The 23101-nt window shown below is 40.0% G+C and overlaps 1 protein-coding gene, 1 long non-coding RNA gene and 1 other non-coding gene across 3 annotated transcripts in view; 2 read left to right on the forward strand and 1 right to left on the reverse strand.

The window, feature by feature from the left end:
* LOC124294484 overlaps positions 1-11085 on the reverse strand; it is a 35283-nt gene extending 24198 nt beyond the window's left edge. Inside the window, exons 1-2 of the long non-coding RNA XR_006904362.1 lie at positions 10829-11085; positions 7163-7271 (exon numbers count right to left, since the gene is read on the reverse strand). This is a non-coding gene — a long non-coding RNA (uncharacterized LOC124294484). The remainder of the gene's footprint in view (positions 1-7162; positions 7272-10828) is intronic.
* LOC107227320 (matrix metalloproteinase-2) overlaps positions 1-23101 on the forward strand; it is a 161183-nt gene that overhangs the window by 110489 nt on the left and 27593 nt on the right. Inside the window, exons 6-7 of the mRNA XM_015668429.2 lie at positions 13593-13739; positions 19924-20066. Of these exons, the coding sequence (XP_015523915.2) occupies positions 13593-13739; positions 19924-20066 (290 nt within the window). The remainder of the gene's footprint in view (positions 1-13592; positions 13740-19923; positions 20067-23101) is intronic.
* Positions 5256-5337, forward strand: Trnas-gcu. The gene has a single exon. It is a non-coding gene; the product is annotated as a tRNA-Ser (tRNA).

Raw genomic sequence — 23101 nt, forward strand, 5'->3', positions numbered from 1 at the left:
AAACCGAACAAACTGATTTTCCATTGAAATCACCAAGTTTTTTTAAACGATGCCTGTTTTACTGAATTTTTCTAGTTACTGTAACAAATGATATTTTTCTGAGTATACACACGTATATACTTGTACCGTGAAAAACGTTTAAGGTATAAAAATTCTGTCACGTTTCTGTGTCAGTCATTCTCGAGGATATGAAAATGCGCAAGTTTCTTATATTCATCCATTTCGCTCGGAGTTCGACGAATATACTCGGCGAAGTTTATACGCGATTGAAAGACGCGAATTACAGTTCGTTGTAAAAATTTATCATACAATAGCGAATTCATGGTAAAAGTAAGAAGAACGACACTCTTTTCGAACTATCAACATTTTTATCAAACTCTTTCCGTCGTATTATTTTTCGAAGTGTACGAGGCCCGGTGTAATAATCAAACGACGGTTCTGTTTGTAAACGTCGAAATAAAAGACAACTTTGAAAAAGGGTTTAAAATGGGGGAAGAGAGAGAGAGACCCAAAAAAAAAAAAATAAATAAATAAAAGAAAACTACGAAAAATTAGAGGAATCCCAAAACGAAGGAATTAATTGAAGGATAAATTGAAAAACGACTTCGGGGATATAGGCATAATAATAATAATAATAATAATAATAGTAATAATATTACTATGAATAACAGTAATGAGAATATAATAGTAATTTAATAACGAACATCGATAATTGAAAAAAGTCAAGGTTCTTCACGGCACTGCAGCGAGAAGTGAAAGACATTTTTATTTCCGGCAAAGACGGGGCTTCGTTCTGGAAGATAAATTAAACCTTACTGCGGCGCAGAGAGGAAAGAAAGACTTTTATAATAATACAGTTTAAAACCCGGAGACGTTGAGAGCGTGAAATAATTTCAATTTAATCCCCCCGGTCGCGGCGTCTGTAAAGGACGAGGGACGCTATTTTACGGAGGGTTTAAATGACAGTCACGCCCAGTCAAATCCTTGACGAAACTTACTTCGAATTAAAGCTCATTATTAGAAGTTTAAGATGTAGATGTATATACATGTGTTTATATATAGTATAATATATATATATATATGCAACGTGTGTACGTGTAATGAATTTATTACATGGAAACTTGCCGGCAGCTTACGCAGAGTAGGTGAACTTTGTATAACAGGAATTGTGCGTATGAATTTTCAGATTGTTAATCCTCGAAGTAGGATTGAAATTTTCAGAAACATCTTGCCGTTAATCGGAAAATTATTATACAAGATGAAGTAACTTGTTTGCAACAACGCCCGCTACGCGTGTTAAAAAAAGATCCACGGGCGACATTTAACTCTCGAATTCATGGTTCGAGTTCCATTTTTCTTCGTACCGTGAACCTTTCGTCGGCTGGATTAACCTTCAAGCTGCGCAACTTACCGCGTTGTTGTAACATCGCTGTGTTAAACCGGGGTCATCGGAGAACGAAAGTAAAAACTGAGATAACGAAGTAAAAAAATTCTAGGATAATCTAACTATTGTACTTAGAGGCAGATAAGTTGACTTTGTTTGAAAAATAAAATGGAATTACGACTTGCCGGATTTTCAATAATTTCAGCTGATGAAACCTTGCGGTGGGAAAAAGGTATTTATTTGATCGAGTTGACCTAAATATTTGGAAAAAGGATGGATCGACGATTTTTACGACGCATAATTACTTATCTTGAATAAAATCAGATTATTTTTCATCTTTTTCATATCGAATTCAAAGCAAAGACGCCACGGGGTCGTTTGGACCCCGATACGCAGCGTTAAGAGTCAAAGACAGGAACGCGATAACGCGGGACAAATTCGTCCTTAATCCTAAGTCGGCCATTTTGCTATGAAAGGGGAACTCCGCAGGCAAGCTTCTCTTTAGACCACCATAACCCTCGCATACGTATCGCTTGACGTCACAACGGGTGTCATTTTACCCGTGTATAACGTCGTGATACGTAACGTCCCCGTTTACAGTCGAAACCGTATATTATCTCGACCGTGTAGGATGTATATCAGCCATATTGTACCTGCCGTCAACCCTTAGACCTACACGTTTAACCCTTTCGCTACGACTCTGCAGCAACGCAGAGGGAAATTAGTTGCCTGTTTAGTCCGGGGTGTTGGTTTTAAACCCCTCGCTTGTATAGTTCAGGGCTGTGTTCTCTCTTGGCAACAAAAATAATTACTTGTTTAAATCACCAATTTTTGAGGATAAATTGACCGGATCGTCCGGACGGAAAGATGCGAAAAAAGAAGAAGAAAAAAAAAAACGTTCAAACGAAGAAGTCTAGGTACGTTTTTTTTTTTTTAATCAAAACTTTTTTTTACGCATACGTATACAAACAACGCGAATTGGAAAACGTTTTTTAAATACGGTTGATTCTTTTTTTTTTTCTCAATTACCTACACGCCCAAAATTTCTTCCCCTTGTAACGCTGCCGTTGGAAACAAAAATTTGTAATCTATTCTCAACGCGATGAATTTTTTCTTTTCTTTTTTTTTTTTTTTTCCTCTCTCTTCACCAACTCGACAAAAGAAACGATTTTATCTCTAATTAAACCCGCGCGTCTGGTTTGACAATCAAAGCGTAATAACTGTCCCGGAATTATTTTCCGGGCGAGTCTCCCCTTTCTCATTTTCCACTCTTTATTATTTCTTCGAAATTCTAATTAGGCAAATGAATGAGTTTTTTTTTTCTTTTCCTTTTTTCTTTTTCTCATCCTTCCGTTTCTTCGTCGTCACGCCTCTCGTGCGCCCCGTGCCGTTATCTCGATTCTGCAGGTGAGGGAAAACTCGGTATCTTACCGTTTAATTTTCATACATTATAAGCGTGAAGCACGTCAAGGAACCCGAGTTATAATGTATAGGAATACAATAAGACGCGATGTAACAAACCTTTCGCCCAGAAAGCAGCTGCTGTTCGCTTGAGTTTCATGTATTCTGGATGTGTGTGCGTGTGTGGGTGTGCGGATGTATGGGTGGTTCGTTACGCGTACATGTCTCTAGGTTAACCGGAAAATTCAGGCAGTATAACAAGCTTCGAAACTTTTCTTCCCACACCGAACATTATATATATATATATACATATATACGTAGACATACACCAACTTGTTCTTCTTCTTCTTCTTCACCTTCTTTCTTGAATCTAGTTAGCGTGAGTTAGCAGCGTTGCTGTTTTTCCGCACCTTTAATCGTGGCAATAAATATAACTAATATCAAACATCCGCGATTTTAATAATAGCGGCAAATATTTTCTCTGGTAATAAATTTCAGACTGAACATTCGATGCTTTTTTATTTTATTGCTAGTATTGTACTTGATAATACGAGTAAATTCAAAAGACACAGGTACGTACACCAAAGAGGGTGTGTTTTGCGGGCTTGTCGGTCGCTTATTTACACGAGTATTATATATTTAGACGAACCCTGAGAGAAATTTCATTTGTCATAGTAACTAGAAAAATTTAGTGAAACGGGTATCGTTGAAACAACTGTTCGAATCTAGTTGGAATTAGGAAAAACGAGGTAGGCGTAAACATTTTGCGCTATCGTCGATCCTTTTTTGCTAATTGCAACGCTGAATCAGTTTGCGAGGTTTACTCTACTTTTTTAGTCAAACAAGGCTTTAACGTCAATTTATTCTTGCAAGAAAATCTAGCAACAGTGATCGTGATGAGAAAGAACAGCAACGGATGCCAGACTTTCCGGTAACGGCTAGAAAACTAATTTTCATTTTCTACCTGGAACTATATTTTTCGATTATGGTTAAAAAATGAAAATAGTCAAGGACCGAGCGGTAAACGGAACTAACAAATTTCTCTCAGTGTATATACCTAAGCAGTGAAACTCGATGATAGATTAATTAATTATTCGCGATATTCGAGCTATCGGCGAGCTTGCAGAGCTTCTCAATCTACGGCATGTGTTCTATGCGGAGGGAAAATTGCCGGGTTTCTTTTATACCGCACGTTTCTTTCTCCCCTAATTTTTCAACCCCCGACATGTTCACCCATCGCAGTCTGTTCATTACTATAATTACCGTACGCGCCGGCTTTTTACGTATGTACGAACGCGTGTGTTTGCATATACATATATACAAGTGTACAAAGTGTGCTATACATATCTGTACATATATACGCACGTATAACACGAAGCGAAGGAAAATATCCCTGGGATACGTACCGCGAGCATTCGCATTCGCAGAACGCGTAAAACACGCAAATACTCGAGGATAGGTGTGCAATAATGGCGATAACAACGCGACGATAAGAAATAATAATGACTTGATAATAATAATAATAATAATAATAACAATGATAACAACAACAACAGTGATAAAAAAAATCATAACACGTCAGATACGTGGGTGAAACGGTTCGACTTTCTCACTTTCAAGATAGAGAGGCTTGTTTCCACGGTTTATTTATTTACGGACGTAATGTAAACCGAGAGAGGGATTTGCGTTGATGGAAAGGGAAAAAAAAAATTAGAAAAAAAAAAATGCGGAAAAATGAAAGAAAACAACAACAAAATACCGTTACTTTCACCTACTTTGCATTTATACAAATTGTATGTATATATGGTATATGTATATGTATGCATATACGTACGTTTTCGCGGCGTTGTTTGCTTATATTATACGCACGCAAGGGTTGTTTTTCATTTACTTGTTAATTTATTGTTACTCGCATCGCGCTGACTGTACGGAAAAGAGAGACAAAACGATTTTTCCCTATCACTTGGTGTGCGTATAATAATAACAATGAATATAATAGCAGTAATAATAATAATAATAATAATAATAATAATAATAATAATAATAATATCTACTCGACCGCCGCCTACGTGATACATTTAATATTTGATCTAAAGTATGTCTGCGTATTGTTACATTATATAAACCCGAGTCTCGTTGAAACGCTCGATATGCTTACACATGTGTACAAATATATGTATATGGTATATAAATACATACGTAGTAGATAAGGAAAAAATTCACGACCCTATAATATTTATACGGTTTTACCTTTGGGGTCGTAATCTTGCTTGCTTCCATAGGTGTATTATTATTTAGTGGATGATAAAACGAGCGGGATAAAAGCAGCGGGGTTTCGCGCGATTTGACGATGATACGGGAGGAATGATCGAGCGATCGGCCGATCGAAGGATTCTCTGAATAAGGGGAAACGATGATCTCGTCGGAAATACGGGGAGAAGAATCGACGTTCTGTCTCAGAGTTACACAAGACGAGGTGGCCGAGTGGTTAAGGCGTTGGACTGCTAATCCAATGTGCTCTGCACGCGTGGGTTCGAATCCCATCCTCGTCGGTTGAACTTTTTTTTTTGCCTTTTTCATCCCTCAACCTTTTTTCATTTTTCTCTTACTATTACAGATTTTTCTACGGTTGACATTTTATTTAGCGATTTATTGTTATCCTAGATGTTATTATTTTTGTACAATATTTTATCGTTTCTCCGAACTGCACTGGCAATGAGAGAAACTTTTAAATGTTAAATGTATTATATATGTGGAAGAGAAAACTCGGCACTTTGAGTCTGTATCGATGTTTTCTTATCGCTTTTACGAGCCCTGGTTGTTCGTATTTATAGGAACGATATCAATCTTGACGCGGTGTTTGACCGTGTTTTTTGATGAGAAGTAAGTACAGTTAATTTAATCAACCAGTATAATTGAATTGTTTACCATATCGCGTGTGACACTTTTTTCTTTTTTTTTTTTGCATATTTTATAAGTACAACATTTGTACAAATTATGATCGTTTTTGTCATGTCTGTTCGGACACTTGTGCAAATACATTATTATGTGCTATCGCAGCTCCGTTACTCGAAAATACGTTTATCGTTATTATAATTTACATTTGTAAACAGTGTTCGTTTTTGTTCAAGTTGTATTACGAATTATTATTCGATTTTCCAATTTCAATAGATATTTCCGTTTCACGCTATGGAAATACGTGTAAATATTGTGCACCTGTAACGGATAATCGGAGCAATGAAGAGAATAATTAATTTACACCGACGGAGATGCTAAATTAGTTTTTTCGGTCATTTCAATCGCAATAATTTATATAAATCTTTTCTAACCAAATATTGATATTTTTTTTCTCGTATTTCGAACGATATCGATAAATTATTCGATGGTGATAAAAATCGTTCGTTCCTTCGAGGATCGAGCAAATTTGTAAAATTGAGACAAATCGGAGAAAATAGTTTCTTCTTTCAACATCCGGTCAATATTGTTTGTAAAATCAAAACAAAATATCCGACTCGATAAAATAACATCACTTTTTTAATTAATTAATTTTAATTCTGCAACGAATGATTTGATTGGATTCATAACGAAACGAATGATTGTTTCGTACGAGGGTGTAAATATTTACTGAATTTAAACTAAATCTGCTTTCGCACATTTTGTACACTTTGTACTCGTGACGTGTATAAAATATTATCGACACATCCTACATTTCTTCTTCGTATCTGATGATTTTGATTTTTGATATCTATATCCTTGCGGTTAAATATTTTATCACAGCTCGATTCGAAAATCCACTTTTGACAAATCGTTGCTTTTTACGTATTACGTTCACCCTGGAGCGAAAGAGGAGAATTTTTTGGGCTCTTTTTCATTACTCTCGCGTTACTTATGCACCCTGTGCAAAAGAGGCAAATGGAATGGCAAAACATAAACAATGTGGTTTTAATCCGTTTTAACAAAAGGAAATAATAATGTTTCGCAGCGAGCAGCTTTTTCGATTCATTACGTCCTCGTTAAGCGAGATTCACGAGTATAATTATCACACCGCCTTATGAAGCTCAGAAATTACCAAATTAATTAAATTATTAATTATTTAAATCCTGAATACAAGAGAGAGGAGCTTTCTTCTTTAGAAAAGTGTATGCATATATCTATCGAGGTATAATCTTTGCGCACGCGGTTCGGATTTGAACCCCCCCCCCCCCCACCCCTCGTAAACGGCATTAATTTCCTCGAGTTTCAATCCGAGAAGATCATTCAAGAATGGTCTCTCGCCTTTATCGGCATTCAACGGAGGATCGAATACTGCCAAGATTCTATTATCGCGATATAATTTGCGCAAATTGGATTAGAAAATAAAGAATTCTTTTATCCTACCTTCGTTTCGATTAGAGGAAAAAATCACTCCCTCTCATCCTCGCTCTCGGTTGTTTTCATTGCAAACATCGCTGGGTAAATAGATCGAGGAAAATTTCATCCCTCTTAACTGAAATTACAAAATGAATCATCAGTCATCTTCTCGAATTAACGGACTGTGCTGGTGTTACGACGAGTCCAAAAATAGCTGATTTTCGGTTTTTTTTTCCTTCTTTTTTCGATGGTCAAAATACGCCGATCGGTCTGATTTTTTTTTACGTTAAATCAAAGCACTCGCGAAGAACGGAAAATAAATTTGAAACGTTTGATTTTATTTTGTTTACATTTTTTTTCAACGGTTTTTTTCGAAACGTGGTTTTTCAAAACGGTGTTCCAACTCAAATTGGAACACGAAATTCTTCGCACGTTTTTTTCTCTCGAAATTTTCACATTTCTTTTTAAACGAAAAACTGTCGAAAAAATAGGCCAAATTCGACACTTTAAAAAAAAAAAAAAAAAAAAAAAAATAAAAACATGTATAGGTAAGATAGCGGCTTTGGCACCGATCAATGATCTGTTTAAAAATTTTGTTTTACATAGTATTTACGGCCAGAATCGTAGATTTATACCGCGAGAAGTCGCTTTTTTTTCTTTTTTTCTTTTTTCTTGGAAGTCACCTTTCAACCTGTAGAGAAAATAAAAATAAACGTTTAAAAATTAACTCTCTGTTCTTCGGGAGTGTTTTGATTTCCCATGAAAAAACAAAAATCAGACCGATCAGCGTATTTTAACCGTCGAAAAAGGGAAAAAGTAAAGAAAAAATCGCAAAAATCAGCCATTTTTTTCGACCCGTTACACAAGCACGGTCCCTTAAATCTCGACAGTCGATTCGCACACGAGCATTTGCCAAAACGGCGTCGACGTTTTTTGTCGCTACGAAACGTTGTTTGTTTCTTTTTTTTTTTTTTTAGTTTTTTTGTTTGTTTTTTTTTTCGTCCTTCTTCTTCCCTCTTTTTCTTTTTCATAACGAATTCGTTTCATCGCATCCTCGCACTCTCGCAACCAGGTATTAATCCCTGAGCTTGCAACCGTCCCGGCAAATCGCGGAAGTGCATTCAGCCGGCAGATAGTCCAACACAGTTTCAGCCCTTGCGGGATGCTTCGCGCTTCTCTCTCTCTCTCTCTCTCTCTCTCTCTCTCTCTCTCTCGTCAGCTCATCTCACGTGTCTCTCGTGGCGCAGAATGGCGAAGGGTAGAACAGAGGCTCGGGATTCAAGGCACAATGTGTCGCCGCTATCTCGATTCAGACAATAAGCGTATGTGCGCACGTAATACTGGCTGCAAATGGCACGTGATCATCGTATGTATATATATATATGTATATGTATGTATATGTATATGTATGTATATACATACACGTGTAACAACCTACCCGGATGCATTGCATTGCTCTATATAGAACTGCGTTGGTTAAACACACCGCAGTTTAATGACGAATCCCAGTTACGCGTTTGAAATTAATTTTCAATTCAAATTCGACGCTTATCGGTGAAGTTGGTGAGGAGGAGAACCTGCACGTAATACGTGTTACACGGTAACGAAAAGCTTTTATCCCGTTGTAACGGATGCTAATTGCAGACGTGACTTTGTTTTTTCTCCTTCATCCACGCAATGTAAATGTCTACGATATTTTTACACGATCTTCAATTTCCTTTTTACCTCAACGATTTTTATCTACAAATTTACACATTCTACTACAAACTCAAGTCAATTTGAAACGTATAGAATAGTGTCGTTTATATTGACCGTACATTCGTGAACAATTATTTGGATATTCATCGGAAAGGCGTGGATACTGCAGCCATGCAGTGGCGTATCGCATTCTTTCTAGCTGGTTAAGCACGCAGCAAATATCGAGTATTATAAACCAATAATTTATACTTCTACGGTGTAGAAAATACTGACACGGGCTATAACGACGTAGAAAAATTCGTTGTCGATTCGGAAATTCAAGGTATCCAGATTATGATTTCGTTACGTTAACGCTACTAACTTCATTTCCAATACCTACGTCCTACTTCTTGCGTACAAGTTGGCGAAGAAGAAATTTTTCTTACAACGTGTTACGTTATACGGTAGTATCCATTGTAACAAGCGGATATCCGAGGACGGGAGACGAGCCTCGGGGTAGAACGCCAAGGGCTGTTCGGTAAGCCGGGGATCCAACATCCTCTTATAAGCTGTCACCAACACCGCGCGTTCACCTCGAACACGACGTCAATTAGTCGACTCCGGGTGTGACGGTTAGACCCCGTAACGCGTTTCATTCAGCGTTTCACTCGACTCCGTGTCGGCGTTTCTACGGATTTTGAGATGTCATACGGCAAGCGTTTTCGTCGAGTGCGATGACGGGTTTCTTCGATGCGTTTTTGGGCATTTTTACATCGGTGAAGAGGAATTTTGAATTTTCGAATCATCTGTCTTCCAGATGTGAAGTTTTGATTTCTTCCACGTGACCGATGATAAGAGAGAACATGGTTTTATTAGATGAAGTTTGCTGTTGTAGAAACCACAACGATATTTCGGACTATAACAGGAATAGCTTATTTTCTCAAAGGTTTGTTGTAAATAATAATTGAAGAAAACTTCAGCTTTGCATTTTAATCACTTTTATTCAAAAATTTTAATGCCATATTGAAGTTTATTTAATTGTTATTCACAGTAAAGGTTTGAGGAAATGGGTAATTTTTATTTAAGAATTGAAATATCGTTCCGATTTATTGAAGGCAAACTTTATGAGTAATAAATGAACATTTTTATTACTATACGATGCATCGAAACAAAATTTATTTATTTAAATACAAACTCTAACAGAAAAAAAAAATATATATATATATTGTTTTTTGTTGACCTGTGTTATTGGTGAAGTTTTTTCGCATAAGGTGGTATTTTTTCATCAACCATAATGTGTGACGATGTGAAAGCAATCCTGTCCGACAGTTTTTTCATCAAAAAACCGAAAATTCAATCATTGAAAAACATGTAATATATATTTATAAAGCTATTTTTTTTTTCTTAAATATTTTCATTTCGCGCAGAGAGACGGTAATTTTTTCATCGGACTTATCTTGTTCTGTATATTATTGTCAAGATCACATTTGTTGAAAACATCTGTTGAACGAAATTGTCTCCAATAAAGCAGAAACAAAAGTAGAATATCGATAAAATTGTGTGAAATCTAATCGTAAAATCATCAAGTTGGAAACATCAAATATTATTTCTACAAACAACGAATTACATTTTTACTCACTTATAAAACTCCAATCCGTTACGATTGTTAAAAATAATTCTTTCCTCTTCTCCGAACACAAACGATCGATAGAAAGTCCGTACGGATCGACTGAATTCATCCAATTTTTGTCTATCAATATTTATCTCTCATTCGCACAGCTCGCAATTATACGCTTTTATCGTAGATCGAGTAGACGTGCGGCTTATCAATCAACGATGAGATGAAGCGCGTATATATATATATATATATATATGTATGTATATATGTATACGCATAGAACTATAATAATCCGTGACGCGCAAAGTTCGATCCTCTCGACGTCCGTTCCTAAATCGAATAAATCAGCCTCTCGATATCTCGGCTCGTCGCGTGGCATAAAAATTTGATATGAATACCTGATCGTCGGGGTTTCCTGATTATTTCGGCACGACATTTTTCCGCCGCGAGCCCCGCGGCCGGTCTTATAACGAGAGAATGGCGGTTTTACGCTGATATAATAACGCGGGTGACAGCTCGGCGAGACTGAAGAGGAGGGACGTCGCCGGCTTGACGGGCTCCACTTCGCCTCGCGTGATTTACGCGGACTAGTCAAGCGCTCTTATACATACACTATATGCCTGAGCCCTGTTTTATGGACGAGATTTCGAGTCGCCGCATGCGTGATGATGATGATGATGATGATGATGACGACGACGACGATATCCCGAAACCCGCAACGAAGAACGCGGCGAAGGTACGTGACTGGATCTACGTCTCGAGAGGAGATTCCGACCCCCTTTTGCGAAAGTCAAGGGCTCGTCGTAAAGATGTGCGCCCAATTTGCGCAACCCTTCCGGGTCGCGCGTCTCTGTGAAGTTGAGAGAAAAAAAAAAAAAAAAAAATAACCAGAGACGGAGAGGAGGAAGATGGTGAAAAGAGAGAGCAGAGATGTCTTTTTCGATATTATTATACGCGCGGAGTTTAACCCTTTGAGTCATACCGACGAGCAATCATACTGCATATTTTATATACATTTGTTTTTGTATATTTAAAAAACTTTGAACACGTATACCGATAGGTTTTCAATACTCGAGAGTAATTACTGCGATGGAATGTGGATTGTTATCGTTAGAAACAAGTTTATTGAAAAAAAATCGTGAAAATTGAAGGAACGATTCATTTCCGAGAATGTTACCCCTCTACGTGGATTACATGTTTCACATAAGTTATAAGTTTTTGGGCTCGATGATTTACGAATCTGAAATCAGAATTTGAAACTTCAATGTGGCGAATCCAATCAGCAACCCTGAAAATCCTCGCATAGAGTTTTTTGATCGTATTCGATCAAATTTGAAATTTTCGTCCGCTGTATTAGATCCGCCGTATTAAATATTTCATTGTTGCGTACATATAATACTTAGGCATACGAAACGACAGGCGAAACTCAACCAGTCCAACGGCAAGAATTTATTTCGAACCGTGCTTTTTGTCACCCGTCCGTCCTTCCGGGAAATTGTCGGAAGTTTTTACCTTGATCCATGGTTTTTATTCTTTTTTTTTTTTTCACTACCATTCTCACTTTTCTCTTCATTTTCTTCGTGGTTTTCTTTTTTCTTTTTCGTCACTTCTCTCCGGACGTACTAACATTTTTTCGCTTCAATTAACGATCTACCTCAGTTTTTTTTATCGAAATTTTTGACACACGTACACAGATACCGGTAAAAATTGCTGCGAGAATGAGAAAATTTAGACTTTCTCCTTCTCTTTCCGTCTCTCTACACGTTTATCCAGAGAGGAATTCCTTCTTTCCAATCTGCTACACCGTAGCTTGCGTTTATTATTCTAGCCTGCGAAAACAAAGAAAAAGAAAGAAAAAAAAAAAACAAAAAACAAAAGGTATCCGAGAGGATTTTCTGCACATATTTACCCATCGTTATAATACCGCGTGGGTAATATTAATTCGCCCTTCGCCATCTATCAAACTATTAATTTACACTCCGAAGAATATTTCGCGTAAAATAATTGCGTATAATGAATTTCGCATAATTATATATCCGAGTTCATATAACGAGGCGAATAATATTTTAGTAGCGAAAAAGAATCAATAGAATCCATAGATATTATGATACCTTGTACATGCATAAAAATGTTTCAGCATCTTTCGAACACACTGATGGCCTTGCATTAGAATACGAAGAATTTTTCTCTCCTTGTAAGTCAATCCCATCGTTCTACAGAGTATCCTGACGGGTATTATTCGATAATTACAACCCGTGGCAGACACTCGGGGATAATTTAGAATACCTGCGGTAATCGTATCGGGAAACTCGAGTTCCCGAGGCCTCGAAATCTAGGAGAGAAGCTCGTAAGTCCGAGTTCCACGAGGCTTCGAAATCAGGGCGAATGGTTGGCGAGAGGGTTGAATCGGGAGGCTGAAACCCCCGGAATTGTTCTCCAACTCCCCCAAAGCGGTTATCCATATCGGTCGGCGACAGCTGCTGGTTTATGTCGGCAATGTCGGACGCGTGTTTCTCCTCCAGCCAGCAGCACCGAGGCACTCGCTGCTTCGTATAAAAGCATTCGGAGTTCCGTCTTGAATCGCCGAGATAGCCGCGGTTATCGACTCGACCACCGAAGCATCTGGCATCAGCCGGAAAATGAACAGAGAAAAGCACAAGGTATCGATTTAAGGCTTGTTTATGAAAGACTCGGGCTGCTTTTTATCATTCCTTATCAAGCCGAGGCTTGTTTTGCACGAAAATCGTCCCTCGGATCATCTTTGTTACGGTGGTCTGTACTTCGGTTTCCCCGTTTAAAAGATATATGGCGACCATTTTATCGCCTTGTTTGTTTTACCGATGTAGATGAGTTTAATGACGATAATCTGTTCCGTCTCGCATATCGTTTATTCGTTTTTAACCTATTGGTTGTACGAAGAGTTACGTTTAAATTTATCGCGTCAATTATAGATTACACCAAACGCCTTGCCAAGTTTTGCTGTAGCGCGCCGTAAGATATCAATCGCTGGCTCATTTATTATTATGTAAACGTTATTTCATATATATGTATATATATTATTGCCTTTTACAGCTAACAAATTAAACGCATCGTTCCTTTCATGTGTGAAAACACCGGGCAATCAATTATTGTTAGTTTCAAATCCAATATGTTTGTTTTCAGTCTGAGGACCCCGAGGCCACGTGGACTCGAGGTTGGAGGAGTTCGGGTCGCTTTGGGTCAGGCGCTCGATCTCTGGGCTGTAAACTCAAAGCTCACATTCAAGGAAGTCAACAGCGACTACGCCGACATTTTGGTTTACTTTGAACGGTGAGTGTTACTCTCTCTCATTCGAAATATTGTACATGTATGGATATCGCGCGTGTCAATTCGGTGCGGTGAAAGTTGGGTCCGACGCTATTTGACTTTGGGTTAATTTATAGGGGCGAAAGTGGCTTTTGGAAACAACGAATGTTAGTCATGGGTTTGACATACGCGACTGAAAGTGAAAAGCTTATGTTTGAGAAATTTATACCTCGAACACCATTCGTTCGGTTCGAGGGGGGTTTTAATTCATCCAAAAGTACATGCGTAATTCCATGCGAATTCAACCAACGTCTGATCGTCGCCATTTTTGATTTTGTTGAAAATTTTTTCTGCCGTTGTCTCAACTCTGAATCAGTACTCGGAATATTTTCAGTTTTATCATTCTCTTGTTGATTATTCGTGAATATTGAGAGTGATCTAGAACAGGGTCGTTTTTAAAATTCTCAAAAACTGTATTTGTTAAACAAAATCAAAAATGGCGAGGTTCAGGCGTCGGTCGTCTTCGCATGGAATTTTCCACACAAATCGAGCTTCGCTTGCATATAATTGTTGATAAAAATCAATCGACGGTAAGCATTCTTATTGAAAATAACGTCAATGATTTCCGCTCGGTGACATGTTTCACGATATATGAAAAACGACTCTGAACCAATTCGTTTCAAATTTTCGTAAAGTATTCTCTTAAACATTTTACATCCTCTTTGCTGAAAGCTGACTTTTTTTTTTTTGTCGACACATATTATTTCGTCAAATGTCAACGATATCAAGAAGAGAACAAAAAAAAAGAAAAAAGAAAAAATCGCAAATTACCGGCGAAAGATGAAACTCGAACTTCAAACATCGTACGACTTTAATTCCTGCCTGAATTTCAACTTCGCCGACGAAACCGCAACTCGGTTTATTTATATTTACGAGTCGAGGATCGGAGACACCGGAACGCAGTGTCATTTGGTTATTGGAAGGCGGAGGATTTTATCTTGCAAGCGTGTCCCACGTTTCTCGGCAGCAGTTTCCGGTACTGGTACTACCGCCAGTGCAGCATCGGCGACAGGTAAAGCTCTGAACTCCAAAGTACCTTCGACGAGAAGCAGGAGCGGCTCTCGTCTCGTACGCGTGCAATGCACTTGAATGTGCAACGCGGGTATTCGCCTGAACGAATTGCTCCAAATGCTCGCTGACTGGAAATTACCTACGTTTCTACCGAACGATCCTTGTTTCGTTCAGGCAGCTTTGCCTCCGCATCGGAACCTCCGTTGCCTATCAGGGATCTTCGCATCCTCAAAAGGGGGCTGAAACCTTACGACCGATAAAATTATTCCACCGCTTCGTACAACGGAGCATTACGACTAGATTTATATAAGTCGTTAGCGCAGTCGCGAGACGGATGTTTTCGCCTCGTCGCCATGTTGCCAATTTCTACGATTTTATTATACATTTATCGTCGGTGGATCATTATTCATTTGAACGCGACGTTTGCCTTGAGGTTTCAACTCCTTGGGGTTATTTTATCCTCAACGTGTAGAGAATAAACTGTTACAAATTCACGAGGAATATTTCGATTCTATACATATATATATATATATATATATGTATATATCTGTTTTTTTATTTTTTATTAAACTTGACAACCGTTTAAAAATTACAGCAAAATTTTCTACGTTCATTTTAACGTGAAATTTTCTTACCGCAGACATTATATGTATAATAACGAGAATTTCCGGAGACAAGTGGGTCATCTCTTCTCTTTCGAGGGGTACTTTTTTTCTATCCGCGAAAAACTCATCTGACACGAGTTTTCTGCGGTATGAGGAAAAAAAAGAAAAATTTACAAACAATCGGGAAATTGTTCGTGAAGTTTGTCTTACTTTTTTTTTTATACTTTATTCACACAAAATCGAACTAACGAGAATGAAAATTACGAACAAACGTCGGTTAAATACTCTGGAAGTTTTAATCCTCTCGGGTGAAAATTAGGGGTGAAGGCAATGGTTGGAAATTTTTTTCTTTTTTTTTTTTTTGTAACCATAACATTCTCGCAGAAACGCCTAAATTGCAGAAATCGGAAGAGTTACCGCCGCGAATATATTCTCGCGTATCAAACACTCGCCGACCTCGGTGGTTCGGCTCTGTGCTAATGACCAGCCCTCAGGTACCAATTATTCATTAATCAAGCCCCGAAAACAAAAGAGGAAAATTAAGTACCGGATTTCCACCGCTAATGGTTCCGCCTGGTCCGACGAAGGTGGTGTAGCTCTATAATTTATACCGAACTTTCAAAAAGGAAGGAAGGAAGGAAGGACGGGCGGGTGGGGGAGGGGCAGCCAAGGACAAAAGTGTAAAATGAATTAAAATTGGATGTAAAATTGGGAGAGGAAAATTTGTGAAATTGTTTCGCTTATGAAATTTATTATAAAATATAATAATTCGTTATCGTACCTTTGGAAATATTCTGCTCGAGGGATGCCGGTGTGTAATTAGAGCGCTTGATTTTTTTTTTTTTTTTTTTTCCGCCACCAGAAAGTTTGAACGACAGCGTGAACTTTTCCGCATAGCCTGTGACGTGTCATTTTATACGTCCGAAAAATTTTATACATCTGCAGATCGGTGTACCTGGGCATAAAAATATTAAACCTGTAACCAGAGAACGAATCGCACGCTTTTCATCATTTTCAAAATCGAGGATTGCGTTCAGACTGTTAACGGATTCTTGACGGAAAAGAGAGAAAGCTTCGAGTCGCGGTATAAAACATCGCGTGCGATATTCCGTATTATACGGGGGTTTGAAATTTTTCTTTAGAAAAATGATGGTATAAAAGATCGGTGGGAACGATCAGATGGAAAAAGGAATGGAAATGGAAATGAGAACGATTCCCGCCGTCGGAGAGGAATGGAGGGGGGGGGGGGGGGACGAACAAATTTAGTTACAGAAAGGGCGGAGGGAACGACGAAGTGACGCGAAGAGCGCGCCGGGCGAAACAAGAGACGCGAATGGAACACCAGAAATTCACTTTGTGCCAGTGGAGTTTTTTTTTTACCTTTGTACAAGGATGAAGGAGATCTAGACGTCTCAACAATCGAGGCAAAAAGTTGAAACTTATTTTATTCAACGACGGAGACGAGTCGCTACTATTTTTTTAAAATTATTATCACAAAAGAGAGAATCATTCAAAGTTGCGTCGGAGGTACAAATTCGACTATGACGAATTCACTTTTCCAATGTCTCTTCATCTCTCTTCAAACCTTAATTTTTTTCTTCTACCCCGTTTCTTGCCTCTCACCTCCTTTAAGTTACTGGGGAGATATATCGTTCTGCTGCCAGAAGGGATGAGTGGGTGGGGAGAAATTGGGACGTCACGTAGGTAGTTGCCAGTTGTTGGCTGTCAGTGCCCGTCTTATCCTCGACGCGACGTCTCTACTTTTTCAACTTAGTCAGTGTCGTTATAAGGCAGTCACCGTCTCAACTTCCGGCACCGATAAGGTATATCAAAATTCTCTTGTTTCTACCGAGAGCAACCCTACGATGGTGCTCGCGTTTCATTCAAGACTCCCTCCGACCCTCTTTTCGACAAAAAAAAGTTTGAACAAAGGCGAATTCGACGCGAGACAAGCATGCCATTCCTTCGAGTCATGGATCGGTGATAAGAGGCAAAAATTGGTGTGTTAAAACAGAGCGAAATCGTATAGTTCGAACAATTTTTGCTGTCAATTTGGACATTCAACGTCGGACAGTGTTACCAGTGACACAAAATTACCGTACATGGTATTTCAGACCGTGTTTCACTTACCGTGTGATCTATTGAAAACGCTTCAATGGCGGATGTTTTCCTGTTCCATCCTATATTACTCAGAAGGAAGGTATCCCAGTTTGATCTCATCGATTTGATTGCTTTTGTAACATGTTACAGTAGACTAAAAACTAAGCGACGCGTATTTCTTTTTATCCGCCATTAAATGATTTAACGGGGGTGAAACTGCCAAATCGCTTCTTGACACGCCTTACTTTGTAGGGTGGTTTCATCCCCCTTAAAATGTTTAATGGCGGATGGAAAGAGTTACGTTTCGCTTAGTTTTTAGTCTACCAAAACATATTACAAAAGAAACGAAATCGGAGAGATCGACCTGGAATACCTTCCTTGTCGGTATCCACGATTGCTTTTCATAGGTTTAATACAAGTTTTCCAGACGGAATTACGAATCCCGTCGTATATATTATATCATGTTATAACTGGCAAACGGCAGGGTTGAAGTAATTAGCGATTGAAGCTCGTGGTCGTCGTTGCATTTTCCACTTGAACAAATTCTGAGTACCCGTCCAAAGTTCCAAGAGTTATCGGTAAGGAATTGGAACGGCTTCTCCTCGGTGTTTTCCCGGGTGAGCCGAGTCTTTCCGACCTCTCGACTCGCGTCCGTCGCAGCATTCAATTACAACCTCGTAGAGTAAACAATACACTATGTATAATTGATCCGGTTGGAAAAAATTTCCAGTGAGACAACGCAACGTCGTGGTCGCGGAAGTAAAGTTTTCACCACGAGTTCGGATCTCTCGGTGGCTTCCATGCGGGATGACGATATGTCGTAGCCCGGAAGTTAGTCGCGGCTCCGAAACCGCCTAGACGAAAGGTCAGGGGCTTTTGGTTCGAGCAAATAACCATGATGCATGGTGTAACTTGCGTGATAAACTCTCTCTCTCGCTCCCTCGGGAGATTCCATTCCCTTTTGGGAAAGCCAGGAACGCGTTTCTCTCCCGAGCCCTAACTGGCTGTCAAGGACTTTTTGGAACATGGCAGAGTTGGGGTGTTTATGTCCCGACGCGATCAAAGGCGTAGGCATCGCTTCCAGTTTCCTGATTTTACTCCGAACGAGGTGAGCAAAACTCGAGCTCATTTTACCGCTCATAGCTTCACGGTATTTCCCTCGAGCTTTTACGGTATTTCGAACAAGTGGATATCGACACGTGTGTCTCCAGTCCGTCTCACGTGCTTCAGACGAACCGTGTTTGAACGGTAGAAACGAATAACAATGGACATGCGAAGCTTGGGAATGCGGAGCAGGTGTAAACCGACCCTGAAACCTCTTCAAATTTGGCGAACTTCGAACACCGAATACCCTTTAGTCTAAGTTTGTTCCATTTCTGCGCGTAATTTGGGATCTCAATTTAGTGTCAGTGTCCAGACGAAAAATCTACTCTTCACAAATGGATTGTACGAGTAATCGGTGTACGAGATTAGGAGGAACTTTCCCTCTAAGTCAACATGGTGGTCTGTTTGTTGAGAAAAGTCAATTTCCGCGCCCACGTTCGATCTCAATTTCGAATAAACCAATAGTTAGACGCTCAATTGAAAGGCGATGACTATACCCAACGATTGGAAGACAGGCGTAACCTCTGCCATTCTTGAATCCTTCCTTCCTTCCTTCCTTCCTTCCGTCGATAAAACCACCTCGTTCCAAATGATCGCCGCTTTCCAGCACACCACATTCTTGATTTCTCGTCGTTGGCGTGCATTGTCGTGCCGTCCATTCGCTAGTTAACCATCACGACGTGTTCATCGATGGAACGTTGTCACAATACAGCGAAGAAGCGATTCAACCATAGAAGGAAAAACCTTCCTCTCGATTTAGTAGTTTTTGTAGGATATAATGAAAGGTTTCGAGATTCCGAAGTTCCCCTTCACGCGAAATATCTACTTAGATTCCAGGACATGGTGAGCTCTGCAAAGCTCGGCGTCTCGCATGGAACCGGCACGATAGCTGCCTGGGTTTTATATTTCGCGCGCGGCTAAAGATGGGGCAGGAAATTGGACGCGGGCGTTAGTTGTACGCGTTCCTTTGAAGAACGTTTTCCAACCGAAGGAGGAATTCGCGCTGAAAGATTACTACTCGCATGTGGAATTTAATTTACTTTCCGTGCAATCGGAGCTCGCGCTGCGCCGAACCCGTAAAGTCTCTTGGCAAGGTTTGGGTAGCGGCGGAAAACGACGATGAAGGGATGAGGGAAAAAGAGGAATATTATACGTATTGCACAAAAAGTTGAAATCAATCCGAGTTCCGCGGGAATCATCCTCACAGCGATCGCAAGATCGCATCGGGGAGTCGCAATTCCCGCTCTCCGGATGAGCACCGGAAAATCCACCATTCCGCCAGCACCTTCGATTCGCGGATGATGTATTCAATATCGAATTGATTTCAGGGGGAATCACCACGATGGACACCCCTTCGACGGAAGAGGCCAGGTTCTTGCTCACGCGTTCTTTCCGGGACCCCAACGCGGCGGAGACGCGCATTTCGACGAGGACGAGGCTTGGCTGCTCGAAGACGATCTCGCCGAAGAAGGTGAGTACCTACCTACATTCATCGATCACTTCTCCCTCCCTTACAGTCACTAATCTCATCATCGTCAGCGCTCGAGTATAACGAGACTTGCCATTCGATACTCTTTCACGAGAAAATCACAATATCACACAGGATAGGTAGGCATAAGATGCACCATTTGTGGTAAACTTTACAAGGTCCCATAGCTGTTGGACAATTTGAATTTCGATCTCTTCAACAAACTTCTCGGATCGCGACTGAAATCTGCCTCTGAGAAGGTTTCGCCGGTGGGCTTTCAATGTTCCTATACACCTGCTTGATAGACTTTGTCGTTTGAAAATTAGTCTTTTACATACGTACATGGATGATCCAAGTAATAACATGGAATCGTACGCAATGAATTTGGCCACAAATGGTACCAAGATCATCGAAACACGTACAACATTATCTACCCTGTATCAAGCGGTACCGCAATCGGTCTAATTTCAATCTGGCAAATCGTCTGCTTCTTTCCATTCCAATTGATCGATCTTTCGCCAGTAAATAAATCCACAATACGTGCACGTCTGCGAGAGTATCAATTTATCTCAGTAACGCTGTTGCCTCGTCCTCTGCATCGCTCGTGTTCATTCACTTTACCGGTGGTGAACTTTGGGAATTTAATCGCGTACCATCGGGGTTGGGTGAGGGGGGGGGGGGGGGGAGATTTTCCGAGCGGTGAGTTAGGTGGACGGGTATCATATGTAGGTATAGCGAGGCTTGAATATAAGGGGAAACTTTTCACCCTATTGAATTTGTGATTCGGTTTACTTTGGACTTGGACCGTATATCTTCTACTCCTCCAGCAGCACATCCCCCAGCAGGTCGAGCAGGCAAGAGATTCTTACTCGTCGTTGCTCGGCGATTCAATATTCCACTTTAGATATTATTGTTATTCACCATGTGACAGACTATACAATCCGTGCATTATCCTCAGCTCCACGTTGGTATAAATAATTCCATAAAGCAGTAGTGGATTCTGTTTTTTGAAATTAAATAAACTCTCCCTCCCTACATTCATAACCGTTAGAGCAGCGCTCGGTCTCTCTCATCACCGTGTATGGAAAGGGTCGGAGTATGTCTAAGTAATCCTTGCAGAGTCGTCAATCCTTGCAGAAGCATTCAGCGGAACGTAGTGACCTGTAACTACAACTTCTTACTTGTAAAATTGACGATGAGGGAGGGTGAAACTTTCTTGTCGTTAACGCGTATCGTCACGCAACGAGTCTTACCAAGGCTAACGTATCGATCCTGGGATTCGAAATTGAAAACCTATTCGGCGTGTTCCGCTTCATATTGCCTACGTTTATAACAGGGCGAGGCAGTCGCGAACTTTGCCCCCGTTTCAAACAAGTTTATTGTGTTACGGTGGCTTGAAAATCTCACCCTAATTGCCACCCGGTTCTCACCGTCACGCTACTACTCGGCTTGGATTATATCAGTTGCGCCTTTCCGTTTGTACCCTATTCTAGTTAGGCGAGGTAAGAAGGTGTGTAGGTCTAGCTGCGCGGTTAGTTCGCTAAACGATACGAAAGGTGTAATGGGTGGTGCTCTGTGCAGATATACGCACGCGTCAACAAACATTGTCGGATGTATTATATACTTGTGTACATGTGTATATGTATGTCTAGAGCAACCGTACACACCCCGAATAGGTATATAATATCTCGACGCCTAATTCGTTCCTCGGGTAACTTTGACCGAGGTAATTCAATTAGCGAATCCGCGATTCTATCGCAGGACCCGTTAACGCAGATTCTGCTAATTGGTATGCATACTAATAGCCACCTGTTTCTGCGGACCGAGGAGGAAAGTTGGCCGTTTGCCATACAGGAAAATAACTTTTTCTCTCTATATATTCATCTCACTTTTCATCGTCTTTTACGGGACGTAATGTACGCAATATAATATTAAATTTCAACATCTTATACACGTCTGCAAAGTATCGCGAGGACAAATATTTTCCTCCTTGTTCGGATTGATTGCGTACGGTAAATTGATCTTACAGATATCTGTTTGAATTACATGAAAAACTGGGGTTTTTTTTCTTCTTCGAAAATCAGTTTCTTGGAAAGATATTTAATATGATTTGGAACAGTATCCAAGAACGTACCGAGTACAATATCAATGCTAAAAGGGAGGAAAAATCTTTGTCCAATGTAACTTGATCGGTGGTAAAAAATATCAAGTAAATCGGCAAAGGTTGGGATTTTACATTTCAAATATTTTTCACAAGCTATTTAGTGTATCAAGAAAATACTTTTTGACACGGAACGTGTCGCGTAGTCCCACTAACGTTAATTAATAAAACATTATCAACGGGTTCTTCGTCAAGAGTTAACAACTCATTCGGAATCCACTTTCCCGGCGAGACCCTGAGTAGAAAATCACTAGGTAAGCATAACAAGGGGTGCGTAATCTCTCGTCATTTCGGTAATGGTCTTCTTCGAGGTCCATTAGAAGCAAGAGGCGTGCATGGGAAAAGGAAGAGGGTGAAAACAAAGGGAAAAGGATAAGGAAGCGTCTGCTTTTTTGGCCTCGATAACAGTTTATTGTTTAACGAGGAGGAAAACGTGGTCTTTCCGGGCCAAGCGTAAGTTTGCAATACGAGTCGCGGGTGAAATCGAAGACGAATATTGCAAATACGCGAGGCAAAAAGACCGTTGCCATCTTGTTTTTTCACCAAGCGCAAAATTGAGGACATGCTCGCGTAATGTCAAATTCCTGTGCGACAGCGCATGCGCGCAGTGCGGAAAGTACCACTTTCCAACTCCTATGACTTAAAATTGGTCTATTCAGTACGGTTACCTTGTGCACGGAGAACAGGCATCGAAAAATGCGTAAAACACACTCAGGTTATAAAAAAGAAATTTTTTTCCTTGTTTTTCCTGGCGATTTGAGTGCAGGCGGCACGTAGCCAGACCAACAAACCGTGTGCTCCGAGGCATCTGCACCAAAGCCCGTTGTGCGGTACGTGTATTCCATTCTAACTATGCGGAAAGCTCGAGGCTTGCGGA

The sequence above is a fragment of the Neodiprion lecontei genome, chromosome 5 (genome assembly GCF_021901455.1).
Source record: "Neodiprion lecontei isolate iyNeoLeco1 chromosome 5, iyNeoLeco1.1, whole genome shotgun sequence".
Taxonomy (NCBI): domain Eukaryota; kingdom Metazoa; phylum Arthropoda; class Insecta; order Hymenoptera; family Diprionidae; genus Neodiprion; species Neodiprion lecontei.